Source organism: Pongo abelii, chromosome 10 (assembly GCF_028885655.2).
Source record: "Pongo abelii isolate AG06213 chromosome 10, NHGRI_mPonAbe1-v2.0_pri, whole genome shotgun sequence".
Lineage (NCBI taxonomy): Eukaryota > Metazoa > Chordata > Mammalia > Primates > Hominidae > Pongo > Pongo abelii.
This window is the reverse complement of record NC_071995.2, coordinates 47,553,022-47,577,919: the sequence shown is the minus strand read 5'-3', so window position 1 is coordinate 47,577,919 and position 24,898 is coordinate 47,553,022. Positions and strand designations below refer to the sequence as shown.

Here is a 24,898-nt window from a genome sequence, read left to right as displayed (position 1 = left end):
AGGGATAAGGGTGCAGATCCTCAGGCCACACCCCTCACCACATTCTTAACGCCCTGTCATCCTCCCTACAGCCTCCTCTGCCCGTCTCCCAGGGAAATAAGGGTTACTGTGGGCACCTCCCACCTCAGGTCTACCTGGCCACTGTGTCTCCCCAGAGCCCCCATTGCCACTGACTGAGGTCGGGGTTTATAGAAAACCATCCCAGGTCAGCCCTGCCCTCCTGCTGCCCTTGGCCTCTGCAGGATTCCTCATATGAGAATCTGCTCACAGCCAAGAGCTGGAGTGGGGGTGTAGTTAGCACCCCTGTAGTTGCCTCCCATTTCCCAAAAGGAATGTGCCCTGGGGGAAGAATAATCCCCAAAGCCACCTTTTTGCCCTCTTCGTCCCTCACTCCTGCAGGCAGAGAACTCGGCACTTGCCCAGGCCAACGAAAACCAGCGGGAGACTTATGAGCGCTGTCTGGACGAGGTCTGTGGGTCTGCAGTGGGACTGGGAGGACGTGGCTCATCTGCTCCTGGCAGAAGCTGGGGTCAGCTGATGGCTCTGCCTCGGGGCTTTCTGTCCCCAGGTTGCCAACCACGTGGTGCAGGCGTTGCTGAACCAGAAGGTGAGTAGCCCAGACACCCTGGGGAGAAGCCCTGGGCACAGCAGATGAGACCCTTCCTGGAGACTAAGGGCTTGGAGGAGATGGGCTGTTGCCCTCCGGTGATTCCCCATCTTTCCGCCTTGGGCGGGTCCATACCGTTCTACCTAGAGGCAGAGGTGGGACTAGGTAAGGCCAGGTCTCTGAGCAGTGGTCACTGATTTCAGCATGACTCCGTCCCTTACCCTGTCCCCAGCTGGCTTTTCCAGGTTGTGATAGTCCTTAAAGCAGTGTTGATGTTGTGAGCCTAAATGGCATCTGAATATTTACTCACCTATGGTGGATAACTTCTTGACATCAGGGCCACTTTGACTCCAAGGCCTTGCTCTGTCTTATATAGGCCCTTTTTTAATGTGTGGTTTCTAAGAGGCAGAGGGCCAGGCGTGGTGGCTTACGCCTGTAATCCCAGCACTTTGGGAGGCCGAGGTGGGCAGATCACGAGGTCAAGAGATCAAGACCATCCCAGCCAACATGGTGAAACCCTGTCTCTACTAAAAATACAAAAGTTGGCTGGGCGTGGTGGTGCACTCCTGTAGTCCAAGCTACTAGGAAGGCTGAGGCAGGAGAATCGCTTGAACTCAGGTTGTGGAGGTTGTAGCGAGCCGAGATTGCACCACTGCACTCCAGCCTGGTGACAAAGCGAGACTCCGTCTCAAAAAAGAAAAAAAGAGTCAGGGGGGTCGATTCTAGGGATGAGAAAGATAACAAAGAGAATAGGATTTACCTCCCACCAGGGGTGATAAACTTCAGAGAATTTACCATCCCTAGAAGATGCTATAGCTACCAACATCGGCAGGCTCAGATTCCTCATCGAAGGAGGTTGCAGCGGAAGGGTGTGCCCAGAAGGGTCCTGGGGCCTCCAGACAGGATCCGTGCATGCCGCTGCTCTGATGAAGAGCACTGTGACACTCTCCCACCATCCTCTCCTCTTCTTCCTGCACCTCCCGGGGTGGGTGGCAGGACCTGCGAGAGGAGTGCATCAAGCTGAAGAAGAGGGTGTTTGACCTGGAACGGCAGAACCAGATGCTGAGTGCCCTGTTTCAGCAGAAACTCCAGCTCACGACAGGCTCGCTCCCTCAGGTAGGCATCTGCACTCCTTTCACTCCCATCGCACTGCCTCCTGCCTCCTCGGCTCCATCGGCCCATCACAGTCTTCTGACGTGCACCTAGGGGAGCAGGCCATCAGCTGTCCACCTTCCATTCTGGGGGTATGGAAACTACCCAAGTCCCCTGGGTTTGGCTGTTCCCTCCTCCCAGTGCTCCCCACCAGTGGGAGGGTGTCCCTTCTTGTTGACACAGCTTTGCACTTGCTCCTGCCTCGGGTGGGGAGATGGGTGGAGTCTGCAGATGCAATTATTTCAAGCTTCCAAGAGGCTTATTTGGCCACTGACACAGCCTCTTCTTGGCTGGGTGCAGGGGTAGGGCTGGGTGTAAGGCAGCCTGGGGTATGGTGTCACGGAGAGGTCAGGAAAGACATTTCAGATCTGATAACTGTTCACAGTCTCTGCTGGGAGCCCTGACACCTGCCTTCCCCAGGAGAAGCAGGAGGCTATTGGGAGTGACTCCTGGGCTGAGTTAAGGTGTCACTTGAGGTTACTCTGTGAGGAACCCCCAAGGATGGGGTAAGACATGGGGGTGGGAGGATCAGGAGCGGCTCCAGATGCCTGAGGTGAGCAGCAGGTTGTTTTTGAGGTTAGCCAGCCCCTTCCCCTCACTTTGACAAGAAGAGAAGCACTTTTCTGTGTGTGTGTATGGGGGAGGGGGGTGTGCGTGTTTGTGTCTGTCTGAGGAAAACTAGGCAGCTCTTGGCCCCCAGCCCCTGAGCAGGCAGCCCCTCCACTCACTGGTAGCCTGGCCCTCGCAGAGGAGGCCCCTTGTCACCATGGCCACTCTGGAGCCCCCGTCTCGCCAGATTGGCACAGAGCTGGGTCAGAGTCCACAGCAGTGACTCTGCAGTTCTCCTTGCCCTAGATCTGTCCCTGTGGCAGGGTTTACCCTGGAATCCCCAGAGGCCCAACCACACCAGCTCAGCCCACCCCAGCACACTCTTCTCAATGACTGCTGATAACAGAGGGGTCGAGTGTCCTTAAATCATTTACTTTTTACCTAAATGAATTCTGGAACCTCGTGGGGTTTGGGCCAATAGATTTATCTTCCCCAGAGGTAACATGACATAATGGAAAGAGCACGAAGCTTGGCCTCGGATAAACTTGGGTTGGATCCCTAACTTAGCTACTTCTTAGCTGCATGACCTGGGGCAAATTACTAAGGTTTACAGACTATAGTTTTTTCTTTACAGATAAGGATAAAAATACCCATATTGCAGTTGACGTGAAGATTCAATGAGATGATATGTCACGCTTGGCCCACAGTAGATAGTCAGTCAGTGGCAGCTGTTTATGATGTGATTCCCAGCTTGTGCTTTGCTAGGGTGAAAGCTCCTTTGCACAAATACCAATTAAGCTCTTACTGTGAGCAGTGCCTTTGACAACACGTATGGAATTGGACTGCATCACAAGGCCCTGTCTAAGGGCTGAGGCCTCTGCAGGCCAACAGGACCCCAGGACCCTGGGACTGTTGGGAGCTCAGGGAGGTAGAGACGCCATGCCACAAGGCAGAGTGTGACAGTGCCGTCAAAGAACCCAGGGGACAGTGTGGGGAGGCCATAAGAGAAGGATGGAAACAACATTGCAACTGGGCCTTAATGGATGGATGGAAGATTTTTTTGAGATGGAGTTTCACTCTTGTTGCCCAGGCTGGAGTGCAATGGCACGATCTCGGCTCACCGCAACCTCTGCCTCCCGGGTTCAAGCGATTCTTCTGCCTCAGCCTCCCGAGTAGCTGAGATTACAGGCATGCGCCACCACGTCCAGCTAATTTTCTATTTTTAGTAGAGACGAGATTTCTCCATGTTGGTCAGGCTGGTCTGGAACTCCTGACATCAGGTGACCCACCCGCCTCGGCCTCCCAAAGTGCTGGGATTACAGGCATGAGCCACCATGCCCGGCAGGATGGGAGATTTTAAGAGTGAAATGGGGACTGGGGCGGAGGGATTCCCTGTGGAAAGAACAGCATGAGCAAAGATCCAAGGGCAAGGAAGCCCAGAGAGCAGCAAGCTGTGCAGCTTGGCTGGAGCAAAGGACGTGTGAAGGGACAGTGAGGGAGATGGTGGCATGGGAAGAGCTGGCCAGCCAGGCCCGGAATGCCTGCAGAGGAGTTCACACTTGTTTCCATGGGCAGTGGGCAGGCATAGGAGGCTTTCGAGCACAAAAATGCTTAGAAAAGAAAATGAGGCCAAGCACAGTAGCTCACGCCTATAATTCCAACATTTTGGAGGCTGAAGAGGGAGAATCAACTTGGGCCCAGGAGTTCAAGACCAGTCTAGGCAACATAGCAAGACACCATCTGTACAAAAAAAAAAATTTTTTTTAATTAGCCAGGCATGGTGACATGCGCCTGTAGTCCTAGCTACTCAGGAGGCTGGGGCAAGAGGATTGCTTGAGCCCAGGGGATCTAGGCTGCAGTGAGCTACAGTCGTGCCACTGCATTCCAGCCTGAGTGACAGAGGCAAAACCCTGTCTCAAAAAAAAAAAAAAAAAAAACTCATCTCATTGTTAGAGTTTATAGTTTAAAGAAAAAAAAAAGATGCTTTAGGTTGTCTTGTGCACAGGAGATTGAAAGACCACCAAACCAGGTCAAGGAGACTGCATGAGATGCTGAGCAGTGCAGGCCAGAGGCAGGAAGAACTGGGCTGGAGGCGCTGCTGCAGTTGGCCATAGGTTGTGGGGTAGGGGGGCTTGAGGGGCGCTGCAGAGACAGGGTTTAAAGGCTGTGAAGAATGAGGGAGAGGGAGGAGTTAAAGCTGACTTGTATCTAGCCACAAGATGCCCAGGAGAAGGAAATTACATTCTCAGGGACTGAGAATGATTAAATCCTTCCTTTTCAGTCCTCAGAGTAGATGTTCCACATGAGACCAGGTGGGGGAGACCAAAATATTATAACTCCCTGCCATCTCTTTTCTAAGACCATCTATCTCAGCTGTCCCTATGATCCTCAGATCCCAGGTGGTCAGAACAGGAAGAGACCTTTGCGGTAACCCTCTTTGTGAGAGGAGAGGAAGCCCCACAGAAAAGTAAAGCAGGCCTGGAGCTAAGAAAGGCACCCTGAGTTAGACTTGCTGTGGCCCTCTGGACCTGGGACATTCATGTTTCTCCAAAGCCCTCTGACCAGTCTCACTCTGAGACCCCAGATCTGCCTGTGCTGTGGTCTCCTGAGGCTTCTCTTACTGGTGGGTGGGGCAGCAGCAAGAGCTGCATTTGGGGCTGGGAGTCTGGGAGTCCTCCATGAAGGAGCGGACTCAGAGGGGAAGGCCTGGCTTTGCGAGGGAGTAGGGAGCTGGGGTCAGACAGCTACTGTGCTAACTCTGCCTCTACCTCTGCAGATCCCACTCACTCCACTCCAGCCACCATCAGAGCCACCAGCCTCCCCCTCCCTGAGCTCCACTGAGAGACCGGCTGCCCCGCTGCCTCTGGGGCACTGTGCTGGGCAAAGAGAGGTAGGAGGGCTGGGTATTGTGGTCAGTACTCCACTGATGTTTCCTAGCAAATATCCAGAGAAGGGCTGTTTCACAGTGCTCAGACGTTTGTCCAGGCTGGAAGTGTGAGCAGCCGAATGCCAAGAAAAGCAGATCCCCAATCCTAGCCACTGGCCCTGTGAGCAAATGCATTAGTAATGCATTAGGAGGCATGGTTAACACTTACTGAGCTCTTACTGCATGCCAGGCACTGTGTAGAACACCCTGGATCTCATTTGTCTTCCTTAGTGAGGTTAACATAATAATCATCCCATTTTACAGATGACACAGTGAAGTAGCTTAGAGCTCAAATAACTTGAAGGCCCTATCGATAGGTAGAACTGGAACTTGAGCCTACACAGGCTGACTCCAGAGCCTATGGGTTGCCCACTATACCACACTATGCTACCCCCGAGAAAGGGCTGGGCATGGCGTCACCCCCAACCCCTTTCTGCTGGGGATGAGGTCAGCGGGGTCAGCTGTGTTCCCTGAGGAGGCCTGGGTTTGCCTATAGTGACTGACTTAGGACTTGGCCACATCACACTCCCTTCTGGAGTCTGTGTGTTCTTTCTGGGCCTGAGAAATGGACAGGCCTCCCTCCCCTGGGACAAACACAGAGGTCAGAGTTTTAGGTGGTCAGCCCTGCTAATCCAAATGGCTGTGGGGAGTAGGGGCTGGAGCAACCAAGAAAAGGATGTAGGATGTCTGCCCAACCCCAAGCGTGCCAGGAAGAAGAATTGGGATAACCAGGGTTGAGCAACCCTTGAAGCGGAACCATCATATCCCAGTTGCTGTGAATTCCTTTTGGGGACACAGACACAACCAGGCCAGCTCTGTTCCTGGCATTCCCTGTTACGCCAGCCCAGGGCCTGGGCCTGGAACTGGATCCCAGCTGCTTGTGGTCTCCTCCTCATGCCATCATCTCTCCCCTAAGGTATGTTGGGAGCAGCGGCTGAGGCCAGGAGGCCCAGGCCCCCCAGCCGCCCCACCCCCAGCGCTGGATGCCCTATCCCCATTCCTTCGGAAGAAGGCCCAGATTCTGGAGGTGCTGAGAGCCCTGGAAGAGACTGACCCCTTGCTTCTCTGCTCACCTGCCACCCCCTGGCGGCCTCCAGGCCAGGGGTCTGGCTCCCCAGAGCCCATCAATGGCGAGCTGTGTGGCCCGCCTCAGCCTGAACCCTCGCCCTGGGCGCCCTGCCTGCTGCTAGGCCCTGGCAACCTGGGAGGCCTGCTGCACTGGGAGCGCCTCTTGGGGGGTCCGGGAGGGGAAGAGGGCACTGGGCGGCCCTGGGGTCCTAGCAGGGGACCTCCTCAGGTCCAGGGCACCAGCTCTGGCCCAAACTGTGCCCCAGGCAGCAGCTCCTCCTCTTCTTCTGATGAGGCAGGTGACCCCAATGAGGCACCCAGCCCCGACACCCTGCTCGGTGCCCTGGCCCGCAGACAGTTGAACCTGGGCCAGCTCCTTGAGGACACAGAGTCTTACCTACAGGCCTTCCTGGCCGGGGCTACAGGCCCACTCAACGGGGACCACCCAGGTCCCGGGCAGCCATCCTCCCCAGACCAGGCGCCCCCACAGCTGTCTAAGTCCAAAGGCCTCCCCAAGTCAGCTTGGGGTGGGGGCACCCCAGAGGCCCACAGGCCAGGCTTCGGTGCTACCTCAGAGGGCCAGGGGCCCCTTCCTTTCCTTAGCATGTTCATGGGTGCTGGGGATGCCCCACTGGGCTCTCGGCCTGGCCACCCCCATTCCTCATCTCAGGTGAAAAGCAAGCTCCAAATTGGCCCCCCTTCTCCTGGGGAAGCTCAAGGACCCCTTCTGCCCTCTCCAGCTAGGGGTCTCAAGTTTCTAAAGCTGCCTCCAACCTCGGAGAAGAGCCCTAGCCCAGGAGGCCCGCAGCTCAGTCCCCAGCTCCCCCGGAACTCGCGAATCCCCTGTCGGAACAGTGGCTCAGACGGCAGCCCTTCCCCACTGTTGCCCCGAAGGGGTCTGGGTGGAGGAGAGCTGTCCCCAGAGGGGGCTCAAGGCCTGCCCACCAGCCCTTCACCCTGCTACACAACCCCAGACTCCGCACAGCTCAGACCCCTGCAGTCAGCCTTGTCCACCACGCTGTCCCCAGGCCCAGTGGTGTCTCCCTGCTATGAGAACATCCTGGACCTTTCTCGGAGCACCTTTAGGGGGCCTTCCCCAGAGCCACCTCCATCCCCACTGCAGGTGCCCACCTACCCACAGCTAACTCTGGAGGTACCACAGGCCCCTGAGGTCCTCAGAAGCCCTGGAGTCCCCCCCAGCCCTTGCCCCGCAGAATCGTACCCCTATGGGAGCCCCCAGGAGAAGAGTTTGGACAAGGCAGGCTCGGAGTCTCCCCATCCTGGCCGCAGGACCCCAGGCAACTCATCCAAGAAGCCCAGCCAGGGGTCAGGACGGCGACCTGGGGATCCTGGCAGCACACCTCTGCGGGACAGACTGGCGGCCCTGGGGAAGCTGAAGACAGGCCCCGAGGGGGCCCTGGGCCCAGAGAAGAATGGGGTGCCAGCCAGGCCTGGCACCGAAAAGACCCGGGGACCTGGGAAGTCAGGGGAGAGTGCTGGAGACATGGTGCCCTCCATCCACAGGCCACCGGAGCAGCTAGAAGCCAAGGGGGGGATACGGGGGGCAGTGGCCTTGGGCACAAACAGCCTGAAGCAGCAGGAACCTGGACTCATGGGGGATCCTGGGGCCCGAGTCTACTCCTCTCACTCCATGGGGGCCCGGGTGGACCTGGAGCCTGTCTCACCAAGGAGCTGCCTCACCAAAGTAGAGCTGGCCAAGAGCCGGCTGGCAGGGGCCCTGTGCCCCCAGGTACCCCGTACCCCTGCCAAAGTGCCAACCTCAGCCCCAAGCCTGGGCAAGCCCAATAAGAGCCCTCACAGCAGCCCCACCAAGCTCCCTTCCAAGTCACCCACCAAGGTGGTGCCTCGACCTGGGGCTCCCCCAGTCACCAAGGAGTCCCCCAAGCCTGACAAAGGGAAGGGCCCTCCCTGGGCAGACTGTGGTAGTACCACGGCCCAGTCCACACCCCTAGTACCTGGCCCCACTGACCCAAGCCAGGGCCCTGAGGGGCTGGCCCCACACTCAGCCATCGAGGAGAAGGTGATGAAGGGTATTGAGGAGAACGTGCTGCGGCTCCAGGGCCAGGAGCGAGCCCCCGGCGCCGAGGTCAAGCACCGCAACACCAGCAGCATCGCCAGCTGGTTCGGCCTTAAGAAGAGCAAGCTGCCAGCGCTGAACCGCCGCACGGAGGCCACCAAGAACAAGGAGGGGGCTGGTGGGGGCTCCCCGCTCCGGAGGGAAGTCAAGATGGAAGCCCGGAAGCTGGAGGCCGAGAGCCTCAACATCTCCAAGCTGATGGCCAAGGCGGAAGACCTGCGTCGGGCACTGGAAGAGGAGAAGGCCTACCTAAGCAGCAGGGCCCGGCCACGGCCTGGTGGCCCAGCCCCAGGGCCCAACACGGGGCTGGGGCAGGTGCAGGGCCAGCTGGCTGGCATGTACCAAGGTGCAGACACCTTCATGCAGCAGCTGCTAAACAGGTGAGGGCCTGGGATCAGTCAACAGGTGCTTGGTGGGCATGGGGCACTTTTCCCTTCGTGGGCACACCTGCATCTGGAGCTAGGCCTGCTTTTCCTGGGAGCTGGGGCTTCCCAGAGGTCAAAAGGGATAGAAGGCCACCAAAGCAGCTGGGGGGTCAGTGACTTGGCCTGGAGGAAAGATCAGGGGCTTGGCCTCATTGCTGGCTTCTCATTTGAGAAGAGTTAACAGTCCACATCTTCCTGGATGGTCTCCATACCAGATGAGGCAGTCTGCATGTGATAGTTAAGTGAAGTCTAGAGCCTAACTATGGGCTGATGAAGGTCTTCTCTCTCAGGAAAGGGACAAGGGGAGTCCTCTTCCCATCTTGCCCTTTGACACCTGCCACGACAGAAGTTGTGGTTTAAAGAAGGGATCCACCCATATTGGGGTTGCTCTGTCTGGGCCAGATGAGGCAGAAAGTCTGCAGGAATTGGGCCCCAGGTAGGGTGTGTGGTTTGGACTGCAGGTGTGCTCAGAAGTTCAGCTAGAGCAGGTGGAGTGTGTCGTTCATGGACCAGGATGTGACCGGGTCTGCCAGTCTACCTGGAATCACCATCAAGCAGTCTCTAGGCTTGACCCTGGATAACTTTCGGGGAGTTCTCCCGTCTTCTCCCCTGCCCTCTGTTCCTCTGGGGTTCCCTAGGGCCCTTGCCTGTTGCCAGTGTCAAGAAGGGTGGTGGGAGCAATCACTAATGACATGTCCCCTTCCCCGGGGGTGGATGGCAGGAAGTGCCTCCCTAAACCCAGCACCATTGGCGGGTGCAAGGCTGGAATGTCTGGGCAGGCAAGACCACCCTCACCTACATCTGTGCTGTTGCCCATAGGGTGGATGGCAAGGAGCTGCCATCCAAGAGCTGGCGGGAGCCCAAGCCTGAGTACGGGGATTTCCAGCCGGTGTCTTCTGATCCCAAGAGCCCCTGGCCAGCCTGTGGGCCCCGGAATGGTCTGGTGGGCCCTCTTCAGGGCTGTGGAAAACCTCCTGGAAAGGTAAGTTCTTGGGGCAGGGACTGGGTAAAGGGCCTGGCTTTCTGGCCCTGCCAGGTCTCTTACCCCCTAGAGGGTTCCCCTTCCCCAAGACCATGAGTGCCAGATGCACTCACGGTCTCTAAGGGGAGACTGGGGAGGGTAGAGGGGCTTCCCAGTCTGCAGGGGCTCTCAGATCCATACTCCGGGGCCCTAATCCTCATACTCCCATATGTTCACAGCCACATTCCCACCCTCTAGAGGCATGGGGAGGGGTGTGGAGAGGGGAGGAGTGGACTATGAGGTCTCCTGTACCCCACACAGCCGAGCAGCGAGCCAGGGAGGCGGGAAGAGATGCCTTCGGAGGACAGCCTGGCCGAGCCAGTGCCCACCTCACACTTCACAGGTCAGCAGGGTCAGGGGCTGAGGATGGGCCTGCCCCCACCCCCCTACCCACTTCTTCCCACTTAACTTCTTCCTGTCCCTGCAGCAGGTGCCAGGCTCTGTGTGCCATCTTGGTGCCAAGCACCAGGTGGACACTGGAGCTACACAGGAGCAAATCCTTCCCTGCCCTCAGGGTACTCGCCCCACCTGCACCCTTTCCCCAAGCCCAGTGCAGGTGGGGATGGTGGACAGGTGCTGTGGAATGAGCCTGTTGGGCCAAGAGGGACCCTGAGTAGGGGTGGAGCCTGGGCTGGGCGGGAAGTAGAGGCAGGCCGGGGACTGAGCCCAGCCTCACACTCTTAACGGGCCCTCCCCTCCCCAGCCTGTGGCTCCTTGACTCGAACCTTGGACAGTGGCATTGGGACCTTCCCACCCCCAGACCATGGTAGCAGTGGGACCCCCAGCAAGAATCTTCCTAAGACCAAGCCACCGCGGCTGGATCCCCAACCTGGGGTACCCCCAGCTCGGCCCCCACCCCTTACCAAGGTTCCCCGCCGCGCCCACACGCTGGAGCGGGAAGTGCCAGGCATAGAGGAGCTGCTGGTGAGTGGGCGGCACCCCAGCATGCCAGCCTTCCCTGCACTGCTACCCGCTGCTCCAGGCCACCGGGGCCATGAGACCTGTCCTGATGGTGAGTGTCCAGGTGGGAGGGTGGGATGCCCCTGGGCATCCTGGTGCTGCCCAGGCAGCTCCATCCACCTTCCCTTTGTTCCTGGACAGATCCCTGTGAAGACCCAGGCCCCACCCCTCCTGTCCAGCTGGCCAAGAACTGGACCTTCCCCAATACTAGGGCAGCCGGCAGCTCCTCGGACCCTTTCATGTGCCCACCCCGACAATTGGAGGGGCTGCCCAGGACCCCCATGGTGAGAATTGCAGCAGAGGAAAGGGAAAGGACTCGGGAGCAGGAGGGAGTGATGTGGGGAGACCAGTTTCTCCAGTGAGGTACGGCCTGTGTGTCGCACAGTCTCAGTGTGGCACCCTCTGGGAGGAGGACCCCTGGGATGCCCTGTGAGCGGCCCTCCCCACTGCCCTCCTTGCACTCCTCTCGTGGGGAAAGGGTTTCTGTCCCTCCCCAGAACCTTGTAGGACTGTTCTCAGTTGCACCTCCAGCCTGTTTCCTCTGAAGTATACCCCACCTTGGGCCCCCTCTGGAGCAGCCCCCCATCAGGTGCCCAGATGCCTCTCAGAGCTCAGTGCCTCTGAGGCTGGGCGGAAAGGTGGAGAGGAGCTTCCTCCCGAGCTGCCCCTCCTTTCCCAGGCCCTGCCCGTGGACCGGAAGCGAAGCCAGGAGCCCAGCCGCCCGTCCCCTACGCCCCAGGGCCCACCTTTCGGGGGTAGCCGCACCCCCAGCACTTCGGACATGGCCGAGGAAGGCAGAGTGGCCAGTGGGGGCCCCCCGGGGCTGGAGACCTCAGAGTCTCTCAGTGACTCGCTCTACGACTCGCTCTCCTCCTGTGGGAGTCAGGGCTGAGGGGCTGCGCCACGCCACAGCCCCGCTGGAGTTGGGGACCACAGACTGGACCGGCTCTCTTCATGCCCAGCCCCCGGAGACGGGGGCCCCTCCCTGAAGGAACCAAGGAGGCAGGTGGATAAGAAGGTGAAAAGGGGGTCCCTGGCACACCCCACCACCCACTGCTACTGCGGATGAGATGACCGTGCTCAGCTCAGGGAGAGACCCCGCCCTTGGTCCCTTCTCTCACCCAGAGTAAGGCTCTTCCTTGAAGGGACTGCGGGTTTAAGGCCACTGTGTCGCAGCCCCCCAGCCCCTACTTCAGGCTGAGCCATCTTGTGGTGCTGGGCTTCCTGCCCACCAGCCGTGCCATCTCTGCCCAACCCGGCTGCTCCTCTGCCCCGAAGCCCTCGAGAGGCCCTCCTGGAGGCCCCCATGCTGGTGGAGTTTGGGGGCCAGGGGGACAAGTTGCCTTCTCTCTCTGCCCTGGTCCTCCCTGCTGTCTGGATGGTGCTGCCCTCCCCTGCCCCATGCCTTTGGGGTCTATTTGTCCGTCTTTTTTGTTGTTGTTTTTATATATTGAAGCACCTGGCCCAGCCCCCAGCCCCACACTGCGGTTAATTTATCTGTTGTTTAAAATGCGGCTGCTCTGCTTCCTGCCTCTGCTTCTGCCGTATCCCTAATAAAATGTGGAGGCCCCCTCCCTGCCCCTGGCTCGGCTTGTTGTGTGGAAGGACTCAGGCAGGCCAGGTCGGGGGACACTGCATGGGTGCCAGGTTGAGGGACCCCAGGCCCCCTTGTGACACAGCCCCCTCACCAGGGCAACTGGCTGGAGTCATCCCAGAAGGTAATTGAGGGTTGGGAGAGTAGGGCCTGCTTAGGCCCGGAAGGGTACCTGGGCTCGGAGAGATTCTCCTGGCCCAGGGCTTGGGCACGGTGTGAGGCTGAGTGGCCCCTTGGAGAGGGAGCTGGGGAAGATGGCTGTGGACATGCACTCAGGCCCCAAGTGTCCCAGGCTGGGTGGGACATGCAGACTCTGAGCAGAGTTGCATCTCTTCTCCAGACCTTGGTTTTCCTCCTCTATAGAAGATCAGAAGGTTAATCCAGACGAGCTGGTCCCATCAGCCAGACTTTCTTCTCAGCATTCTCCTCTTCCTACCCCTTCCCCAATTCTCTTCCTACCCCTTCTTAGTTAATATCATCATTGAAGAAATTAACAAGACAGAGAGGGTCAAGTTGGATGTCTGAGTTTTGTTGTTTTTTTTTTAAGTCAGTATCCCATTTTCTTACCTCTTGTCTTCTACTTCCAGATTCCTATCCCACTGTCCTATCCTTTCTGCTTTTATAGGCTTAAGCATAATATTACCAAGCTGTAAATCTCTGCTTCTTGCCAGGTGGGCTTGAAGAGGTCTACCTCCTTCCCACTTTTTATTTCTTGGTTTTTCAAGCCCTCTTCTCTGCTTGAACTTGGTAGATTACCTCATTTCCTAGTTAGAACAGAATTGTTTGCCTGCAGGATATTTCTCCTATTTCCTTTTGGGGAAGGAGTTTGGCATAGTGGGTTTGATGCAGGACTCCACCTCTTTCAAGCTGAGACCAGAGGGTCCATCCGCATTCTTACCACCAGGGTCTGATCCATCTGCCACCAGGCTGTATTCTCTGGTGTTTGCAAATGCAAGGCGTCACCTTGGTTTCCAGGGCAATGTGGGCTGACTGACCAGGGCAGGGCAGGTGGCATCAGTCACACCTGACGCCTGGAGGCAGCCCTTGACTACCAACTGTTCCATGGTGGGAAACTTCCTAAATCCTCCAGCATTCTGCTAAGAGACCCTGGACCCAGATGAGCCACCCCATGGCCCACATAATTGTGTGCCCTCCACACAGACCCAGTATTTTATCTAAAATGATTCTGTGGAGGAAGACATGCACTTGAGTTTAAAGACACTCCTGGGGAATCAATTTCTTGCACTTCAAAGAAAGGTTTGGCTAAAAGACGATTTGATCCTTACTAAGGCAGAACACTTCATATCTCAGTTTGCAACATCTTCCTGCAGAATTCAGGTAAATTCACTGTTTTCTCCAAGAATAATAGGTGAATGTTTGCCTTTCCAATGTGCAAGACCCATTCTGCTGGATTTTCCAAACAAAGGAAGACAAAACTGCCAGGCCACCTCCCCCATCCCCCAGAATGGCATCAAGGCATCAGCAAAAGATTATGACAAGGCTTCAGGTTCAACTTCACTGGGCACTTTGCCTTTTGCAGGAAATGTCCCAAAAATGTTAACTCAAGTTTTCTCTGGGTAGCCAGTGGTTTTTGTTTTTTTTTTTTTTCCCTTCTTTACCCTTTTCTAGATTTTCTACAAATAGTGTGCTTTGTTTTCTTAAAAAAAAAAAAAAAAATTTGGCTGGGCGCGGTGGCTCACGCCTGTAATCCTAGCACTTTGGGAGGCCAAGGCGGGTGGATCACAAAGTCAGGAGATCGAGACCATCCCGGCTAACACGGTGAAACCCCGTCTCTACTAAAAATACAAAAAATTAGCCGGGCGTGGTGGCGGGCGCCTGTAGTCCCAGCTACTCGGGAGGCTGAGGCAGGAGAATGGCATGAACCCGGGAGGCAGAGCTTGCAGTGAGCCGAGATTGCGCCACTGCACCCCAGCCTGGGGTTCAGAGCAAGACTCCGTCTCAAAAAAAAAAAAATTGTCTCTCCGGTCCGTGCCTCCAAGATGACAAAGAAAAGAAGGAACAACGGTCGTGCCAAAAAGGGCCACGGCCACGTGCAGCCTATTCACTGCACTAACTGTGCCCGATGCATGCCCAAGGACAAGGCCATTAAGAAATTCGTCATTTGAAACATAGTGGAGGCCGCAGCAGTCAGGGACATTTCTGAAGCGAGCGTCTTCGATGCCTATGTGCTTCCCAAGCTGTATGTGAGCTACATTACTGTGTGAGTTGTGCAATTCACAGCAAAGTAGTCAGGAATCAATCTCGTGAAGCCCACAAGGACCAAACACCCTCACCCCGATTTAGACCTGTGGGTGCTGCCCCACGTCCCCCACCAAAGCCCATGTAAGGAGCTGAGTTCTTAAAGACTGAAGACAGACTATTCTCTGGAGAAAAATAAAATGGAAATTGTACTTAAAAAAGAAAATTTTTTTTTTTTAGAGATGGGGTCTCACTATGTTGCCCAGGCTGGTCTCAAACTCCTGGCCTCAAGAGATCCTCCCACCCTGGCCTCTCCAAGTTCTGGGATTACAGGTGTGAGCCACTGCATCCAACCTGTTTTCTTTATCAAAAAAAGTTTTAAGGCCGGGCGCAGTGGCTCACGCCTGTAATCCCAGCACTTCGGGAGGCTGAGGTGGGCGGATCACGAGGTCAGGAGATCGATACCATCCTGGCTAACACAGTGAAACCCTGTCTCTACTAAAAATACAAAAAACTAGCCGGGTGTGGTAGCACGCTCCTGTAGTCCCAGCTACTCTGGAGGCTGAGGCAGGAGAATCGCTTGAACCCGGAAGGCAGAGGTTGCAGTGAGCCGAGATCATGCCACTGCACTCCAGCCTGGGCGACAGAGAGAGACGCCGTCTCAAAAAAAAAAAAAAAAAAAAAAAAAAAGGTTTTAAAAGAAACAATCATTCTCTGCAGCAAACTAGATATATACCCTCATTCTGTAATCCTGTGTGAGTTAGTTCAAGCATATAAATAAGTTACTTAAGGCCACATGAATTTGAAGTTAATACAGGTGAGCATTTCTATAGTCTCGGGAAAAATTTTTTTTAACTTTTTTTTTTTTTTTTTTTTTTTGAGATGGAGTCTCACTCTGTCGCCCAGGCTGGAGTGCAGTGGCGCAATCTTGGCTCACTGCAAGCTCCGCCTCCCAGGTTCACGCCATTCTCCTGCCTCAGCCTCCTGAGTAGCTGGGACTACAGGCTCCCACCACCACACTCGGCTAATTTTTTGTATTTTTAGCAGAGGTGGAGTTTCACCATCTTAGCCAGAATGGTCTCAATCTCCTGACCTCGTGATCTACCCACCTCGGCCTCCCAAAGTGCTGGGATTACAGGCGTGAACCACTGTGCCTGGCCCCTTAAAAGGTTTTTAATTGTGAAAGGAGTAGAAATTACAGAAGTATATGTTCCCTAGGCACAATGGCTCACGCATGTAATCCCAGCACTTTAGGAGGCCGAGGCGGGTGGATCACCTAAGGTCAGGAGTTCGAAACCAGCCTGACCAACATGGAGAAACCCCATCTCTACTAAAAAATACAAAATTAGCTAGGCGTGATGGCACATGCCTGGAATCCCAGCTATTCGGGAGGCTGAGGCAGGAGAATCACTTGAACTTGGGAGGTGGAGGTTGCAGTGAGCCAAGATTCCAGCCTGGGCAACAAAAGCAAAACTCTGTCTCAAAAAAAAAAAAAAAAAGAGTATATGTTCATGGTTTTTAAAAAAACGAATTGAAATTGAATGTTGTAACTAATTATCAGGGAAATGCAAATCAAAACCGCAATGAAATACCATCTCACTCTAGTTAGAATATCTCTTATCAAAAAGACAAAAGAAAACAAGTGTTGGTGAGGATACAGAGAAAATAGAACCCTTACACACTGTTGGTGGGAATGTAAATTAGTACCTCTATTAAGGAAAACTGTGGAGGTTCCTCAAAAAATTAAAAGTAAAGCTACTATTTGTTCCAGCAATCCCACCAGTGGGTAAATGGAGATGTCTGTACTCCCTTGTTTATTGCAGCACTGTTGACAATAGTCAAGAATTGAAGTCAACCTAAATGCCAGCAATGGATGAATGGATAAAATGTGGTATATACTACAGTGGAATATACTATTCAGCAATGAAAAAGAATGATATCCTGTCATTTGAAACAAATTATGTGAACCTGAACATTATGTTAAGTGAAATAAGTCAGACACAAAAAGACAAATACCACATGATCTCACTGATAACGTGGAATCTTAAAAAAAAGAAAAAGAAAAAGCCGATCTTACAGAAGTATAGAGCAGATCAGTGGTTACCAGAGGCTGTGGAGCCAGTGGAGGAGAGGAGGTTGAGGAGAGGTTGTTTGCAGGTACAAAACTAGAGAGGAGGAATGAGTTCTGGTGCTCTATTGCACAGTAGGGTGACAATGGTTAACAAGAAGGTATGGTATATTATTACAAAATAGAAGAGAGGATTTTGAATGTTCTCACCACAAAAAAATGATAAATTCATAATGAGATGGCTGTCCTAAATACCCTGATTTGATCACTATACAATGTATCCATGTATGCAGAAACATCACATTGTACCCCATAAGTACATACAATTATAAAGTGTCAAAAATTGAAAAGAGGCCGGCGCAGTGGCTCACTCCTGTAATCTCAGCACTTTGAGAGGCTGAGGCGGGTGGATCATGAGGTCAGGAGATCGAGACCATCCTGGCTAATATGGTGAAATCCCGTCTCTACTAAAAATACAAAAAGTTAGCTGGGCGTGGTGGCAGGCACCTGTAATCCGAGCTACTCGGGAGGCTGAGACAGGAGAATGGCGTGAACTCGGGAGGCAGAGCTGACAGTGAGCCAAGACTGCGCCACTGCACTCCAGCCTGAGGGACAGAGCAAGACTCCGTCTCAAAAAAAAAAAATAATTGAAAAGAGGCTGGGCACTGTGGCTCACACCTGTAATCCCAGCACTTTGGGAGGCCCAGGTGGGTGGGTCACAAGGTCAGGAGATCAAGAACATCCTGGCCAACAGGGTGAAACCCCGTCTCTACTAAAAATACAAAAATTAGCCGGGTGTGCTTATGCATGCCTGTAATCCCAGCTACTTGGGAGGCTGAGGCAGGAGAATCGCTTGAACCCGGGAAGCGGAGGTTACGGTGAGCCGAGATCATGCCACTGCACTCCAGCCTGGCAACAGAGCGAGACTCTATCTCAAAAAAAAAAAAAAGAAAAGAAAAAAATTGAAAACAAATTAGGCCAGGCGCGGTGGCTCACTCCTGTAATCCCAGCACTTTGGGAGGCCGAGGTGGGCGGATCACGAGGTCAGGAGTTTGAGACCACCCTGATCAACATGATGAAACCCCGTCTCTACTAAAAATACAAAAAAAAAAAAAAAAAAAAAAGCCAGGCGTGTTGGCATGCGCCTGTAATCCCAGCCTACTCAGGAGGCTGAGGCTGGAGAATCGCTTGAACCTGGAGGCAGAGATTGCAGTGAGGCGAGATCACGCCACTGCACCACTCCAGCCTGGGCAACAGAGCGAGATTCCATCTCAAAAAAAAAAAAAAAAAAAAAGGAAAATAAATTGAATGTTATACAAGGAAAAAAAGGGGCTGGCCATGGTGGCTCACACCTGTAATCCCAGCACTTTGGGAAGCCAAGGGAGGAAGATCACTTGCACCCAGGAGTTTGAGACCAGCCTGGGCTTCATAGTGAGACCATGTCTCTACAAAAAAATTAAAAATTAGGCCAGGGCTGTGGCTCACGCCTGTAATCCCAAGCACTTTGAGAGGCCAAGGCGGGCAGATCACTTAAGTTCAGGAGTTTGAGATCAACCTGGCCAACATGGTGAAACCCCATTTCTACTACAGATACAAAAATTAGCTGGGCGTGGTGGCGCATGCCTGTAATCCCAGCTACTTGGGAGAGAATCTCTTGAACCCAGGAGGCGGAGGTTGCAGTGAGCCGAGATTGCACCACTGCACTCCAGCCTGGGCAACAGAGCAAGACTCTGTTTCAAAAAAAAAAAAAAATCAAAAATTACCCAGGCATGTTGGTACACACCTGTAGTCCCAGCTACTTGAGAGTCTGAGGTGGGAGGATGGCTTGAGCCTGAGTGATTGGAGCCTGCAGTGAGCGATGATCATGTCACTGCAGTCAGCCTGGGTGACAGAGTGAGACCCTGTCTCAAAAAATAAGTAAAAAATTAGCTGGGCGTGGTGGTGTGAGCCTGTAGTCCTACCTACTTGGGAAGCTGAGGTGGGATGATTGCATGAACCCAGGAATTTGAGGCTGTAGTGAGCTATTAGCATCCGACTACATTTCAGCCTGGGCAACAAAACAAGACCTTGTCTCTAAAAATTAAAAATAATTTAATAAAAAACAGAAAAAACGAAAAATCCCCTTCATATACACCCTCGGTTTCATTCCACAGGCAACCTGAGTTAATTGGTTATCCTTTCAGATGTTTTTATTTATTTTTATTTATTTATTTATTTTTGAGGCAGTCTTGCTGTGTCGCCCTGGCTGAAGTGTATTGGCGGGATCTCGGCTCAGTGCAACCTCTGCCTCCCAGGTTCAAGTGATTCTCATGCTTCAGCCTCCTGAGTAGCTGGTATTACAGACATGCACCACCACACCCAGCTAATTTTTGTACTTTTAGTAGAAGCGGGGTTTCACCATGTTGCCCAGGCTGGTCTCAAACTCCTGGCCTCATGTGATCTGCCAGTCTCGGCCTCCCAAAGTGCTGGGGTTACAGGCATGAGCCACTGTTCCTGGCCCCTTTCAGATGTTTTTAAAATCCACATATATACAAGCATATTTATGTTTACCTTTTTATTAGACAATGAGATTATCCCGTAGTTACTGATCTTCCCTTTAGCACTCAATAATATATCTTGGAGATTTTTCCAAAACCCATGAATCTCCACTTTTGTACATCGTACTTCATTGTACAGACATACTTTATTTATTTGTTTTGTCATGACAACACTGCAGTGAACATTCCATATGTGTCTTTGGCCACTTGTATATTTCCATAGGATAAATTCCTATATTCTCCAGGTATAGTAGCTCATACCAGTAATTTAGCACTTTGAAAGGCCGAGGCGGAAAGAATTGCTTGGGGCCAGGAGTTTGAGACCAGCCTGGGCAACACAGTGAGACCCCATCTCTACAAAACCTACAAAAATTAGCCAGATGTGGTGGCACACACCTATAGTCCTAGCTACTTGGGAGGCTGAGGCAGGAGGATCCCTTGAGCCCAGAAGTTTGAGGCTACAGCAAGCTATTTTCCCACCACTGCACTCCAGCCTGAGGAATAGGGTAAGAGCCTGTCTCTAAAATAAATAAATAAATTTCTATAAATGGAATTTCTGAGTCGTAGAGTATGCTTAGGTTTTTGTTTTTTTGAGACAGTGTATCACTGTCACCCAGGCTTGCATGCAGTGGCGCCATCTCAGCTCACTGCAACCTCCACCTCCCAGGTTCAATTGGTCATCCCACTTCAGCCTCCCCAGTAGCTGGGACCTAGGCATGCACCATCACACCCAGTTAACTTTTGTATTTTTTGTAGAGACAAGTTTTGCTGTGTTGCCCAGGCTGATCTTGAACTCCTGGGCTCAAGTGATTCACTCGCCTTGACCTCCCAAAGTGTTGGGATTAGAGGCATGAGCCACTGCCCTGGCCTTAACTTTGTTTTTTAATAGACGTTCATAAGTTACACTCCCACAAGCAACATACAAGTTGAACTGTCTCCCCACTTCTTCCATATCATTGATTCTATCAAACTTCTTGTTAGCCAATTTGGTAGAAGAGATCATGTGGGGTTTTGCGTCAGTGTCGGGACTGCTTTGGCTTTCACTCAGAGTGAAATGGGGAAGCAGTGGAGAGTGATGAGAAGAGACTGTAGAGGGCTGGCACAGAAGCAGGGGCCGGTAAGGAGGCCTCTTCAGGAACCCCAGTGGGAGATGCAGGTGACCTGGACCAAGCGGAGACAGTCAGGATGACAGGATTTGCTAATGTAATTGATGTGAGGAAAGAAGAGTCAAGGATAACTCTAAGAGTTTTGGAGCAAATGGAAGGGTGCCATTCACTGATATGGGGAAGACTGGCTAGAGCAGATGTCGGGGAGGGAAGGAAGGTCAGGAGTTAAGTGTTGGCCACGTTAAATTTGAGATGCCTGTTGGATAGCATCCAAGGGAAAATGTGGAGTAAGCAGTTGGGTTATAGAAGTCCAGAGTTGAGAAAAGAGGCCTGGCTGGAGGCATAAATTAGTAAGTCATCAGCATGTGGATGTTATTTAAAGCCAGAGGACTGGATGAGATCACCAAAGAAGTGAGAAGAGGAAAAGTCTGGGTCCTGACCCCTAGCATACTCCATTCTTTAGAGGTCAGAGGAAACGAGGAGGAAACGGCAAAGGAGGCTGCAGGGTGGTCCTGGGAAAATGTGGGGTCTTGGCATGTAAGTGAAGAAAACGTTTCAAGAAGGATTAAATAATCAGCTGTCACTTCTGCTGATGTGTCTGGCAAAAAGAGGATTGAAAATTGCCTTTTGAGCCAGGCGTGGTGGCACGCACCTTTTAGTTGTAGTGCTTTGGGAGGCTGAGGCAGGATGATCACTTGAGCCCAGGAGGTCGAGGCTGCAGGGAGCTATGATTGTGCCACTTCATTCCTGGGTGGATGACAGAGTGAGACCCTGTCTCAAAGGAAAAAAAAAAAGAAAATTACCTTTTGGATTTAGCAGCACAGAGGTCACTGGTGACCTTAACAGGAACAGTGATGGAAGTGAAAGCTGTTTTGAGTGGGTCAAGAGCAAATGGGAAAGGAAGAATTGGAGTATAGACAGCTCTTTTTTAGCATTGTGGCACATCCCTATAGTCCCAGCTACTCAGGAGGCTGAGGAGGGAGGATCATGGAGCCCAGGAATTGGAGGCAGCGGTGAGCTATGATCACACCACTGCACTCTCCAGCCTGGGTGACAAAGCGAGACCCTGTCTCTAAAAAAAATAAAAACAAATAATTTAAGAAACAGAAAATTCTTTTAAGATATAGGGAAGAAAAAGGCACATGCCTATAAGTCCCCCACCAGCTACTCAGGAAGCTGAGGTGGGAGAATCTCTTGAGTTTAAGAGTTCAAGATTCAAGGCCATCGTGATCTCGTTTTCCCTGGACGCCGTCTTTTTTTTTTTTTTTTTGAGATGGCGTCTCGCTCTGTCGCCCAGGCTGGAGTGCAGTGGCACGATCTCAGCTCACTGCAACCTCCGTCTCCTGAGTTCAAGCAATTGTCATGCCTCAGCCTCCTGAGTAGCTGGGACTACAGTACAGGCACGTGCCACCACACCTGGCTAATTTTTGTATTTTTAGTAGAGACGGGGTTTCACCATGTTGGCCAGGCTGGTCTTGAACTCCTGACCTCAGATGATCCACCCACCTCAGCCTCCCAAAGTGCTTGGATTACAGGCGTGACCCACTGTGCCCAGCCTAGACACCTTCTTTAGGGACAAGTAAGTAGGGTAGAAGAGAGTGGGAGAGGAGATAGGGGTCAAGAAATTAGACTTCATCATTTTAAAGTTTTTATTTTTGAAACTATTTCATACACAAATGTTTCAAATACAGTACAAAGTTTTTTTTCCTCTCTTAAACTATCTTTTTTTTTTTTTTTTTTAAACAGAGTCTCACTCTCTCACCTAGGCTGGAGTGCAGTGGTGCGATCTCGGCTCACTGAAACTTCTGCCTCCTGGGTTCAAGTGATTCTCCTGCCTCAGCCCCTTGAGTAGCTGGCATTATAGGCACTTGCCACCACCTCTTGAGTACCTGGCATTATAGGTGTCCCCGTCTTTCACCTAAACTATTTAAGAGTAGGTTGCTAACATGATGTTTTATCACCCCAAACACTTCAGGTTTGTTTACTACAAACAAGGACACTTTCTTATCTTCCCCAATACCATACCACCATCAAAATCAGAAATTAATATTGATAAAAAAAACTTATCTACTCCTCAGACCACAGTCAACTTTCACTAATTGTCAGAATAATATCCTTTCTAGCCAGTTTAAAGTCACACATTGCATTCAGTTGTCATGTTTATTTAGTCTCCTTCAATCTGGAACAATTCTTCAGTCTTTCCTAACTTACAGGACTTTGAAATTTTGGAAGATTACAGATGTTGATATTGATTTGTCTCATTACTAAAAATGTTCATTTGCATTACTTGCTGTCTGCTAGGTTTCTCCATCACACATTTACTATTTCCCTTTATAATGAATAATTACGTTATAGATAGGTACTCTGAAAATGTAAATATTAAGTTTTTATTTAACTTTTTATGTGTTCATTTATTTAAATCAGTATAGAATTATGGTTTCTTATTTTATTCAGTGGTTTATATCTCAAATGCTCAAACTGTCCATGATTTGGCCAGTGGGAGCCCCTTCAAACTGGCTTCTGTGTCTCTTTAACAAATCTTCATCATTCTTCAAGGACGTACTTACTTTCTGCCATAACATGCTCGAGATTCATCTTGGATTTTCCCCAACCCAGTACTGGAATCAAGCATTTTTCCAAAGAGCCCTGTTTTATTTTCGTGGGGAATATTTAGAAACAAAGATCTGGAAGCTGGGTTTGTTCATTGCTGTTGGAGTGTTGTTGCTCCCAGGCTCTAAGTGGGGATTTCTTAAACATAAGAAAAATTAGCCAGACAGGCCCAGTGGCACATGCCTGTAGTCCTAGCTAGTTGGAAGGCTGAGACAGGAAGATTGCTTGAGCCCAGGAGTGAAGTTCAGCCTGGGCTGCATAGTGAGACCCCCCCATCTCTAAAAATTAAAAAAAAAAAAGAAATTACAGCATATTCTTATACTTATTGGAACGATAAACTAGAGAAAATCTGGGGCCAGGTGCAGTGGCTCACGCTTGTAATCCCAGCACTTTGGGAGGCCAAGGCGGGCAGATCACAAGGCAAGAGATTGAGACCAGCCTGGCCAACATGGTGAAACCCCTCTCTACTAAAAATATAAAAATTACCTGGGCGTGGTGGCACATGCCTGTAGTCCCAGCTACTCGGGAGGCTGAGGCAGGAGAACCACTTGAACCTGGGAGACGGAGGTTGCAGTGAGCCGAGATCGTGTCACTGCACTCCAGCCTGGCGACAGAGCGAGACTCCATCTGAAAAGAAGGAAAGAAGAAAGAAAGAAAGAAAGAAAGAAAGAAAGAAAGAAAGAAGGAAGGAAGGAAGGAAGGAAGGAAGGAAGGGAAAGGAAGGGAAGGGAAGGGAGGAAGGAAGGAAGGAAGGAGAAAGAAAGAAAAAGAAAGAAAGAAAAAGAAAGAAAGAAAAAGAAAGAAAGAGAGAAAGAAAGAGAGAAAGAGAGAGAAAGAAAAGAAAGAAAGAGAAAGAAAGAGAAAAGAAGAAAGAAGGAAGGAAGGAAGGAAAGAAAGAGAGAAAAGAAAGAAGGAAGGAAGGAAGGGGAAGAGAAGGGAAGAAGGAAGGGAAGGAAGGGAAGGAAAGAAAGGAAGGAAGAAAGAAAATCTGATGATGCAGGAAAGAGAAGAGGGAATTGTCAGGCTCCAGTGCATAAGTGGCTTTAAATAGCATTCATAGGTACAGGAAGGAGGAAGGCTCAGAAGCAGGTAGTTGGGTATATGTGATGGTGTCTAACTATAGGAGCTCTCTCCTGGGTGCTTTTATTTTCTCAAGGAAATATTCAAGATCATCAGCTGAGAAAGATGGCTGGAGAAGATGTTGGAGGCTTGAGAAGACAGGAGAACGTATGAGTAGTCATCTAGGAGCCCAAAAGAGTGAATGGACTGGGAAATGTAGTAGGATTACCAGGCAGCATGAAGGGTCCACCTTAGGTAATTAGGAATTTAAAGGGAGACTGGTTAACATGAATGTGTTGGTTTTCTTCTACAGCCCATGCTTCCCATGCAGTGAGGTGAATTAGCCAGGGCTGCCATTTACTAATTGAGTGCAACAAAGGAGAGGGAAAGAAGCAAGGGAATTGAAGGTGTATGCAGGGGAGTGATTCTATTTTTTTTTTGGAGTCGGTGTCTTGCTCTGTCACCCAGGCTGATGTGCAGTGGAGAGATCACAGCTCACTGCAGCCTCAAATTCCTGGGCTCAAGGAATCCTCCTGCCTCAGCCTCCTGAGTAGCTGGGATTACAAGTGTGACTGTGGTCTTTAAATTGGATAAAAACAGAAAAAGGAACAGTAAAAGAGGGAGGCATGGGGGAGTAGGGACAGTAGATTGTAGGTCCCAGTGGGGTCAAAGGAATTTTGGAGGTAGAGTACTAGTGGGAATAAGTTGGAAAGATGTTGGGAAGAAATGAGGTGGAGGTCACGGGATGGGCTGCATGACATTGAGAGAATGGGAATGGGAATGGGGTGTTACGGGTTGAATTGTGTCCCTCTCCCTCTAAGATGTGGAGGCCTACCCCCAGTGTCTCAGAATGTGACCTTATCTGGAAATAGGGTCTTTACAGAGGTAGTCAAGTTACAATGAGGTCATTTGGGTGGGC

At 51.9% G+C, this 24,898-nt stretch overlaps 1 protein-coding gene and 1 pseudogene across 3 annotated transcripts in view; both read left to right on the top strand.

Moving 5' to 3' along the window:
• NCKAP5L (NCK associated protein 5 like) overlaps positions 1-12,390 on the top strand; it is a 37,340-nt gene extending 24,950 nt beyond the window's left edge. For 2 of the 3 annotated variants that reach the window (XM_024257055.3, XM_024257056.3), the window contains exons 4-13: positions 400-468; positions 569-607; positions 1,604-1,723; positions 5,085-5,198; positions 6,151-8,780; positions 9,645-9,807; positions 10,108-10,189; positions 10,550-10,858; positions 10,948-11,090; positions 11,486-12,390. In XM_024257055.3, coding sequence (XP_024112823.2) covers positions 400-468; positions 569-607; positions 1,604-1,723; positions 5,085-5,198; positions 6,151-8,780; positions 9,645-9,807; positions 10,108-10,189; positions 10,550-10,858; positions 10,948-11,090; positions 11,486-11,698 — 3,882 coding nt within the window. In that variant the 3' untranslated portion in view covers positions 11,699-12,390. The other variant, XM_054527948.2, reaches the window with a different exon arrangement.
• A 1,977-nt stretch (positions 12,391-14,367) lies between these two features.
• Positions 14,368-14,947, top strand: LOC100451127 (small ribosomal subunit protein eS26-like; annotated as a pseudogene).
• The last annotated feature ends 9,951 nt before the right edge of the window (positions 14,948-24,898 follow it).